The sequence below is a fragment of the Anser brachyrhynchus genome, assembly GCF_964034855.1.
Source record: "Anser brachyrhynchus genome assembly, chromosome: 4".
Lineage (NCBI taxonomy): Eukaryota > Metazoa > Chordata > Aves > Anseriformes > Anatidae > Anser > Anser brachyrhynchus.
Window position 1 is genome coordinate 7,525,320 of NC_137698.1, and position 10,623 is coordinate 7,535,942.

The 10,623-nt window shown below is 43.2% G+C and overlaps 1 protein-coding gene across 1 annotated transcript; it reads left to right on the top strand.

Annotated features, from left to right (window-relative positions):
- Window positions 1-243: 243 nt before the first annotated feature.
- LOC308194419 (alcohol dehydrogenase class-3) lies at window positions 244-9,606 on the top strand. The gene is made up of 9 exons (XM_080590355.1): window positions 244-302; window positions 1,910-2,011; window positions 2,615-2,756; window positions 3,339-3,426; window positions 4,563-4,782; window positions 5,365-5,625; window positions 6,425-6,560; window positions 7,267-7,405; window positions 9,255-9,606. The coding sequence occupies exons 1-9, from the start codon at window positions 291-293 to the stop codon at window positions 9,277-9,279; spliced, it is 1,125 nt and encodes a 374-aa protein (XP_080446481.1). The 5' UTR covers window positions 244-290; the 3' UTR covers window positions 9,280-9,606.
- The last annotated feature ends 1,017 nt before the right edge of the window (window positions 9,607-10,623 follow it).

Consider the following 10,623-nt stretch of genomic DNA (forward strand, 5'->3'; position numbering starts at 1 on the left):
TGGTGCCACTGCCTACCAGTGGCACTTGCTGATTCCTGGTACTTGGGCGGGGGGGGGGGGGAGGCTCAGCACACCCCCCCGCAACGCCTCAGGGGCCGGCGCCTGACGGGGACCGGGGGATGGAGACCCTCGCCCTGCCATGGGGTCGCAGCGAAGGGACGGACGGAGGTACTGAGGGAGGAACCCGCCATCTCCCCGCCCCTCCTCAACCCCCCGCAATGGCTCTCAACGGCCATGCGCGTGCCCGCCTCGGAGGGGGGCGGGATCGCCCTCCTTTTCCGTCCGGAGCGATGGCGAGCGGGGTGAGGCGGTGTGCGGGTCCCCCGTCCCCCTCCGGTCCCCCTCCGGTCCCCCCCCGGTCCCCCTCCGGTCCCCCTCCATTTCGTGTCACTGCGCTTTGGCGGGGTCGCGCTGTGCCACCCTCACACCCCCCCCCCCCCCCCGCCCCAGCACCGGGAGGCTTCAATTAACGACAGAAATAATGGGATTTGGGGCTTTGGGGGGGCCTCGATTAGCAACAAAATTAATGGGATTTGGGGATTTGCGGGCTGAGTGCACCCGCGGCCGTCGCCATCCCAGCAGCCAGTTCAGATTTCTGTGGTGAAATCCCCAGCGTCGCGCCTGGTGCGGTTTTGCGGCGTTCGGCCAGGTAGCGAGAAGCAGAGCAAAGGGGATTTGGCCCCAGTTGGACCGGGAGCAATCCCTGCTTGCTCTGCTGGGGTTTATAAGGTTTCGGGCCTTTTTGGGTCGGCAGCAGTCGTTTCAGCGATTTTTGCACGTTGCTCTGCTGTTTGGGGTGCAGTGAGGCTGGTAGCCAGCTCTGGGGGATACCGTCCCGTTGTAGGACAGGAGTACCCAAACCACTGGGTGCTGTCCTGGAGTGGATCACCGAGGGTCTGCTCCAAGACAGGCGAGGCAGGGATGGCGTTCCCTGCTGGGGTTTGTACCAGTGAGGCCGTCAGCTTGGTCCCACGACTCAGCCGAGTGGCCAGCAAGAAACCATTGCATTTGCAGGAGAACATGCCCGGCAGAGGGCAAAGCCCATTTTCTTCGGCGGGACAGACTTGGAGCTGTGCTTCTTACAGCTGACATCTAGCAATGGCAGCTCCAGAGCCTGCTTTGGGCTACGTGGCTGTGATGCTGGCTCTTAGAGCCACCCCGGGGCATGCCTGGCTGGTGATCGGATTGGGCTTCCCAGTTCCACACGCTGCAGACTCTGCACCGTTTGTCTTGAAAAGCTTCCTGGGAGGTCAGGAGTGGTTGCAGAGCAGCCTGCTGGGAGCAGTGAGCACCAGTTTGCTCGCACAAAGCTGTGCGGGCTCTGTGGAGGTGCTAGCACACAACTCACTGCCAGAAACCCTACGGCAGGATCTCTCCAGTCCCTGTGCCCCGCTGTCAGGCTCTGCACACCAGCCATGTGTGTGCACATGTTCTTGTTGAAATCCTACTCAGAAGCCATCCTGTTATGGAACAAGAAGCCCACCTTTAATATGGGGGTCTTGGACTGTTACGTGAATTCCAGTTTGCTTTCCAAATTTCTAAACGAGCACTCTGTGCTCAAGGGCCACCTCTTACATGAATGCCTGTTTTATTTTAAACCACAGTTTTTATTATGCAATCTCTCCATTCCTATTGTTCCTTTCACTGCGGTGTTTGTATATGTCCCAAACGGTCCTGGGTTTATTATACTTTTGCTCAATAAGAGAATAACATTCAAAGTTCAGATCTTGGTTTATTTACTCGGCTTTCTGGGAGCAAACGTAGACCAATTAAGCCTTTGTGCTGAAATGATGTAGTTCAGATCTGGGATTCTTTCCAAAAGCCAGTAGCCTTTCTCTCATTTCCTTGCCTGGTTGAACAAGAATTATTTTAACAGATGTCCTCTCTTTTTCTTGTTGATGTCTTTTAGGTTATTAAATGCAGGGCTGCTGTTGCCTGGGAGGCAGGTAAACCTCTCTCTCTTGAGGAGGTGGAGGTTGCTCCACCAAAAGCTCATGAAGTCCGCATCAAGGTAATTATATCAATCTTTAACTGTATCCATTATATTTTGGGAGACTGAGTATTAAAGCTGTTTACCAACAGAATACACGTTGAATGGATAGCATTAGTTCATTAGTATCTCAGCGGTTTTACAGAGAAGAAAATTATGGTATTTAGATCTTCTGTTTATGGAAAACATTTTTGATTTCTGTTGGTCTCAGTCCAGAGCCTGGTCTAAAGTTCATAGCTAGTCTTGGGGGTTGATTATTTCAAATCCGGGAACCCAGCCTGCATTGAGATGACTTGGACTACAGATTTCTTGCCTGAGGAAACAAGATGACATCATCTACCCCTTTCAACAGCAGGGCATAGTTGGTGGAATAAGAAAAGATGCACTATCCCCCAAATTTCCTTTTTGTCGAAGTGTGATATATACTTTGTGCTGTGCAAGGAGTGAAAGTATGCTTGCTGTATCACAAATGTTACTAGGATTGGCAAACTCCTATTGGCGATTTTTCTGAATGACCAACCAAAAGGTAATATTTAAATCTATGCTACTATTCTATTCTTCAAGATACCTCGGCTTATATATATATATTTATATATATATATATTTGTATTTATTTACTTATAGATAGTTGCCACTGCTGTCTGTCACACTGATGCCTATACACTGAGTGGTGCTGATCCTGAAGGATGCTTCCCTGTGATTTTGGGTCATGAGGGAGCAGGAATCGTGGAGAGCGTTGGGGAAGGAGTAACAAAAGTAAAGCCGGGTAAGAAAATACCTGACATCTTACAAGTTTTCTGACTTCCTTAAAAGTGTGACTTTACTATAATGGCAACTGTCAAATTGGGCCACTCACTTGCTATATTGCAGGATATAATGTTTTATTCTGAATGTCTGCATAAATTTCTTTTGTCTGAGGAATAATACTAATCTATGCAATGTACACTCAGTTTAAAGATTGGAAAACTCCAGATTTCTTGCTTGAAATTGGATCGATATAGTTAGAAGATTTTTTTTTTCAAATAAAAGTTGTTATCTGTTCTTTTAAACAACTTAAACAATTGTGTTACTGTTGGTTTGAGGTTGTTTTGTTTTACAGTAAGTTCCTATTTGTTCTGGAATGATAAACTTCTGATTGTCTGTCTGCTCAGACATGAGAAAAAGTGTTTTATCTAGCACTCTCTATAAATAGCGCTACTCTGGACTGTAAGCAGACTGTAAAAAGAAATGAACAGTTTTAAATGAACAGTTGCTCACATAAAAGCCATACAAATTGAATAACTCCACTTCTCTCTTTATGCCTTGCTTGACTCAGTAATAGCCAGATTTTTATTTTTTTTTTCTCTAGGGGATACCGTTATCCCTCTATACATCCCCCAGTGTGGCGAGTGCAAATTCTGCAAGAATCCTAAAACTAATCTGTGTCAAAAGATAAGGTCTGTATGCTTTTTATCTTGACACACAATATAGTATTTGTTCAACGTATACCTGTTCTAGTTATCAAAAGTAAGAAAGTACATGTTTTAAGGAGTCAGACACTACTTTCCATTCTTCCTTAAGATTTCTTCTTAAATAAATCTGTTTCTTTGTTTGTACGTTTGTAAAGGTGTAAGCTGGTAGCTTGTTTCCACAGCTTTGAAAACATAAATGCTCTGGCTCTATATTTAATCCATACTTAAAGGAAATACTTCAGGGAATTTAGCTCTTGCTGCAAACACTGAAGGCTTTGAGAGGTACAGAGTTATAGAGAGAGCTCTTTTTCCTTAATACATGCTTCTCTGCTGATTTTGCAGCTGGGTCCAATAAGCAATAGGGATGGTAAATCTCAGCCAGGAAGGATTCTCCACTGCTGGGACTGATATACCATTAATACCGTTTAATGGCTTGTCTAGCTTGCATGCACTAAGTGGATCCTAGTGGTACTTTGATGAGTCTCTGTAATCAAGGAGAATATTTGGCTTTGGTCACTGTCTTCAGCCCCCAGGAATATTGCATCTCCTTTCATTAACTAAGAGCTATCATTCATACCTTTCGCCTGTAAAGTTACTGTGCCCCAGTTTCAGCTGGAGGTTCTCTGTTTCAACCCAATTGTGCTGCCACTCCGCCAGCAACAGGCCATAGTAGTAATGTGACCGCTGTTTGGACATACTATTTAAATCACTATGAAAAAGTAAGCGTGATTTAAGCGTAGATCCCATTCTGAAGAAAACGGTCTCGCGAAACCAAAAACCCAGGGACATAACTGATGGCTGCTGCTCGAGGGAAGTAGACTAAAGGAGGTGAATGAAGACGGGAGTGTGGTACCATGGCACAAGCAGTTAGCACTGGTAGCTAACAGGGTCAACGTGCTGATAAACTCCCAATTCTTTCCATGCTTCCTTGGAGGAATTAACACCGTGAAGTGTTTGTTAGGAGACTAGTGTCTAATTTCTGTAAATTCATGGGTTTACTGGAATGTTCCAAAAATTACGGTGCAATTATGCGACTATATCCCTGTGCTACTTACACAATACTGTCTAGTGAGAGTAATTACTGCTTAAGACTGACTCTACTTTCCTGTCTTTGCCTTAAGAGTTACTCAAGGGAAAGGACTCATGCCTGATGGTACCAGCAGATTCACCTGCAAAGGAAAGCAGATTTACCACTTCATGGGAACGAGCACCTTCTCGGAGTACACGGTGGTTGCTGATATCTCCGTGGCTAAGATAGACGCTGCGGCACCTCTCGATAAAGTGTGTCTGCTGGGCTGCGGCATCTCTACTGGATATGGGGCTGTTGTTAACACTGCCAAGGTAAAAGCTGCGGTTGTCTCTGGCTTTTCTGTGTAACTGTGCCTGAGCCAAAGTACACTAACAGTTTAGGGTCTAGATTACAGACTAGATACAGACTGTAGCCATGATGTACCAAATTTCTGGGTTTTTATGCTCTTTAGCTGGTGAAATTAAACTAAGAATTTCAAACTTCCATAAAGGGCAGATCAGGTCAGGAGAAAATTAGAGGGTGAGACAAAATCCATGTAGAAGATCCTGCATCTCTTTTAATACCAACTTCACTTTTCCTGAAATTACTTTTCCAACTCATCTTAATCTTGGTGCAAGTCATTCTGGTAGTTTTGAAGGTCAGGGTGAGAGAGAGAGACAGTAGGTGAGCACACATGGGGCTAGGGCAGGTTACGGAAGTCAAGTCTTTGGGCAAAAAGGAAAGCCTAGCACGTAAAGAGGTTTTCTATAAACTTTCCATAGAGTTTGCCTTATCTAAGCGATAAAGTCTTGTAGCCATATATATTTACCCCCCCATTTTCTTCGTAACAGACTTGTGTTTTTCACTCATGTGGAAGAATTTTCTCTGTTGCTTATGGCTTTTTCTTCACCTAGGTGGAACCTGGCTCCACTTGTGCTGTCTTTGGTTTAGGAGGAGTGGGGCTGGCAGTTATTATGGGCTGTAAAGTTGCGGGAGCATCCCGGATCATTGGCATTGACATTAACAAGGATAAGTATGCCAAAGCCAAGGAGTTTGGAGCTACCGAGTGCATTAACCCTCAAGACTTCAAGAAGCCCATCCAGGAGGTGCTGGTTGAAATGACCGACGGTGGCGTAGACTACTCCTTTGAGTGCATTGGTAACGTTGGAGTCATGGTGAGTGAGCGCGTAACAGCAGCAACTGGAGGGAGGGCAGAGCTGGTTGCCACTTCGGTGTTCAGCTACATAGGAAACCGAGCTGCTTGCTTGTTACAGGAAACGTGCCATGCTATTTTTGTTTTAATAGTAGTGATAACTGCTGTGACTAAAAAGGACAATTTACATCAAACCCTAATTATTAAATTATTAACAATTTATTAATTATATAATTATTAACTAATTATAAATTATTAAAATTCTGTTTCTTCACATAAGTTTTTCTGTCTTTGAAATCCTGAGTATTCAGCTGCTGAAAAATTAACAAAAAACACATAAAATGTATTGTACAACGTACAATATATAATTTACTTATAATTAATTTGCTTATAATAATTATGATAATTAACAAATGTAAAATCTCAAGGACTGCTCAGAATCTCCCTTCTCCCCCAGATAATGAATTTAACTTTTAGAATCACAGAAGTGTTGCTGAATGTAAGGCGAGGCTTTCGGGAATGACGATAGCAGTTCTAATCTGTCCGTAACATGGCCTACGTTGTCTCTGCTTACAGTTTATCCCAGCTTCTAGGGGAGTGGCTTTTTTGGAAGCCAGATGGGATATAAAAAGAGCAATCCTTAACAGTATAAGGAGTCTGAACCAATGGGAAACTTAACATAATTGTCAGGGGATTTATTGTTCCTTAAACACTAATGTGGCGATTCATTAACTGGGGGAGAAGAAGTGCAACCTGTGCCAGTCTAGATAGCATAAACATTAGCAGTAAACGATCTGGTTTTGTCCCGTTCTTCTGTGAAGAGGGCTGCCTTGGAAGCCTGCCACAAGGGCTGGGGAGTCAGTGTGATCGTTGGAGTAGCTGCTGCTGGTCAGGAGATCTCTACGCGGCCATTCCAGCTAGTAACTGGGCGGACGTGGAAAGGGACCGCGTTTGGAGGTAACTCTTTTGGTTTGGGGATAAAAGTAATTTGCTCTGGGTTAAATGCGGGAAGGACATAGAATATACCTACAGACCGGCTACAGATAAACACATTGAAATAAACACATGAAATACAAGATCTCATGTATTTCAAAGAGAGAACATAACCACCCGCTAGTCAGTTCTATAGCAGTGGTATAGTGGGATTGCTTTCTTATTAGCACAAGGTTTGGGATGCAGTAAAGGACCTGGTCTTTGGGGAGATGTGAACTCAAAAGATGTTTTTGTTGCTTAGTCAGTAAGCAAATTGCGGGGCTAAAATGGGAACTTATAAAAGAACTTGAAAATAAAAAGCAACAAAGTCTTGATAGACTTTTTCTGCTGTCAAACCAGAAACCTGTTGAGACTTTTAGAGCCACAAGGGGCTGATAGAGATGCTAGTGCATGCTTTCCCAGGTGAGGGCTGCTCTATGCCAAATGTGGAAATACCTAGTGAAAGGTTAGTGCACGAATGTGTCTGGATAATGTGTGCCCTTGCCAGATCTAGCTGCCCTCATACATTCCTTATTCACTGCCTGAGTAGAGCAGGAGTAACAAACACCAATCTCGGTTCCTTTTCACATTTATCAGATGATAACCCGTATAAGGGTTGTATGTTTTCCTTCCTCTTTGTACAGAGGTGGGTGGAAAGGGCAAAAACAAATGCACACTCACTGTCTTTCAGGCTGGAAGAGCGTAGACAATGTGCCTAAACTGGTGACTGACTACATGTCCAAAAAGATCAAAGTGGATGAATTTGTGACTCACACCCTGCCTTTTGACAAAATTAACGAGGCCTTTGAGCTGATGCATACAGGAAAGAGGTAATGTTCATAATACTGAAAGGTGTAGATGTTTGTTGATGGGACAGTGTCAAAATACAAGTTCCCTGCCCACTGTCATGTTTTAAACAGGTAGGATAAGAGCTGATAGGTACCATGCACTTTTATTCTGAGACAAATGCACATTCTCTGAGCTCCTAGCCGCATGCCGGAACACAGGCAGAGAGTGAAAAACAAGCAACAATGTCTAAGGGAAATATGCAGGTCTGTAAAATTGATAAAGGGGACAAGCCAGTCTTAGCTTTCCATTTCCAAAAGCATTGCTTAAACATTCCTCCTTAAAAAAATAAATGTAGAGAGATTGAAGGAGAGTTATCACAAATACATCTTTACAAGTCATTAAGCTATTAGTCTAATTTAGCTGTTAACTAAATAGTAGATTTCAGTGTATTTTCAAACAATTATTTAGGACAGATTACCAGCAGAAACAGTAACTTAGAATGATCTTCAAATATACTTTTTTTTTAATATACTTTTCTCTAGTTTGAACTGGGGTAGAACACCAACGTGTCAAGTTTGTACTTCCTAATATGGCCAGATCGCTTTTACAGCAGCTTCTGTCTTCATTAAGGTTAACAGCAGTTTAGACTGTTCATACTGCAAACTTCTGCCATCCACTGCAGATGGTGAAAAACCTGCTGGATGCTTACTGAGCCTTGCTGCCCTCATAGCAGTAGACTACGTAGCGGTTGTGATCGGCTTGCAGCAGTAGCACAAGGCTCAAAGCGTAGGGTATACTCATCAGAGGATATATTGGGTGACGCCTGTGAAGCCCTGTACAGATACAGGTGTGGATGTGCTTGAAGGAAAACAGAGACTACCTGGGGATGCTCTGGCAGGATTTGCATCTGCAGGTTAAAATCCAAGGCGAAAGGATTAGTCAGTTTTAACCTGAGAAATGTTAAAGTTTGTTCTGCTGTGTCAAGTGCAGGCCTCTTTGAAATAAGAATTTTATTGAGATGCTCTGTAACTTGTTGGAAATTCATAGACTGGCATAGCTACCGGTGTCCCTTAGAATAGAAACCAGCTTATCAGCAGTCCAGGTTGCATCCTTCTTCAGAAGGTGTTTTCAAGAAAGAATCAGATAGTGGACAAGGAAGTGCTCTAGTAAAAAAGACTCTCTCTTTCTACGTATTTACATGAATGCAGGAATCTCTGTCCATACTTTGGTTTACCTGCACGTGGGTAAATAGGTACCAGCCTTACTGCAAGAATCCACTACAGTCTTTCTGTTTGACCTCAGTCCATACTGATATTACAACTTCCTCAAAAATTACTTTCTCTGCTTTATCTGATACTTTATCTGATACTTTATCTGTGTTCCTAATTTGGATAAGTCAGTTAACATTAACCACATTTGTACCTTTTACAAATTTGAAACACTGCATCATCTATGCAAATTTATTCCAGCAGTTGATCCCCTCACCCAGTTACAAAATCTTATGCTCATGCAGGAATAAATCATCAAAATGATTATGTCCTATGAAAGTAATAATGAAAGCTACTTAAAATTCTCCAAGCAGCCAAAAGAGGGAAATCCTGTAAATATTGATTTTTCATAATCAATATTCTTGGGTAGTTACTGAAAACTGACACACGTAGTTTGAAAAGGCTTACATTTTAAGTACAGCTTTTTGGGGGAGGAACTAAAAATGAATAATGAGCATTTAGCAACACATTTTTAGGCAGGATTTTAAATAAATATTTATTATAGGTATAATTTCATTTTTATAAGAAGTTGAAGTTAAGTGAGAGTATGTCTCAACAGTGAAGGGGAGGGAGGGGAGAAAAAGGACATATTTGTAATTCTTTTTTTTTTTTTCATTTTAAGCATTCGAACAGTCCTAAAGTTTTAGAGACAAACGTGGACCTTCCTGCCGGCCAGCCACATGATAACTGTCCTTTTATAATGGAGTTTCTGATAGAGGGTAGAATCAGGTAAATGCAAACTCACCAGGACAAGGAAGATGATACGTTTTAGGGTGATCACGATGAATATTAAATAACCATTTCTTCTGAAAAAACAATCAGTAACCACTGGGGAGCGTTACATAATTAACCCTGATGTTGGAACTTCTATTTCTGTACCTGTTCCTCAAATTCAGTAATGCTTAACTCAATCTACTTAATAAAAGCTTATTGCTAAACAGAGTGTTGGAATTACAGAGCATAAAGACACTGAAGGCTGTGTCACTGTTTCATTCTTGTGGTTGTATATTTATTATAATAGAGGAAGAGCATTTTTCAGAGTCAGTAGCAAATGATGGGGGGTTCATTACACCAGGCAGTTTGCTGTGCACAGCTGTGCTGAGAAGCAGCACTCGTGTGCTGCAACTGCAGTGCGAGAGGGGCAAGAACTGCAACAGCCCTCAAGCTTCTGAGGCTGTTCTAGGACTGTGAAGGATCCAGCTCTCCCTGGAAGCCACCTAGCAGAGCAGACAGGTTGGATGCATGACCTAAATGTCCAGGTGTACCTGTGTTTGCTTGGGCACTCAAGTCCCTGTTCTGCCTTATTTGCTATCTGGCTCCTTACGCTGGCTGCAGGCAGGCCTATTCTGAAGATGAGAGCAGAGGAGCGCTCCACTGGCTTGCCTTAGTGGTGTCCCCTCCAAGACTTCAGTAGCACAGAGAAAGTTTTGTCATTTCCTTAAACTTACTGGCAACTGAAGAAGCCTACCGACAGTACTGCAAAAACAAAACAAAAAAACAAATCTAACTTGGGATTGTTATCTTTAATTGGTCAGAAATAGAATCAATCCATTGAAGGAGGGAATATTACTGTTAGAGCAGCAGTTTCCTCGTGAGGATCACGGGAAGAAGAGTAAAAGGCCTTGACTGAGGAAGGCTTCAGGGTGGGTTGTGGTGTGTGTTTTTGTTATTAGCGTTGTGTGTTTTAATTTGAAATTGCAGGGCTTTTTTTTTTTTTCTCCCCTTAACTATACTTGATGTGACCCGACTGGATAGAATGTCTTAGCATCAAAACCTGGAAGAAGCAGCATGGCAGGTCCAGAAAAATGGGAGGGAGAAAACAGGCTGCAAACAGGTGGAAAAACTACCCCGTTTAAAATACGGTTGCATACATGAAAAGCCAAACATACTCATTAAGGGAGGGATTTCATTTCTTAAAGGGAGACTGGTCAAAGCAACTGTTCAGAAAACTCTCAAAGCAAACAGTAATCACGTTAGTGGTGAGAGGCAAA

Bases quoted from the DNA above. Each gene is read 5' to 3' on its own strand.
- LOC308194419 (XM_080590355.1), top strand. The intron at 3,427-4,562 runs GTCTGTATGCTT...CTTTGCCTTAAG, and splicing joins AATCTGTGTCAAAAGATAAG to AGTTACTCAAGGGAAAGGAC. The intron at 6,561-7,266 runs GTAACTCTTTTG...ACTGTCTTTCAG, and splicing joins GAAAGGGACCGCGTTTGGAG to GCTGGAAGAGCGTAGACAAT.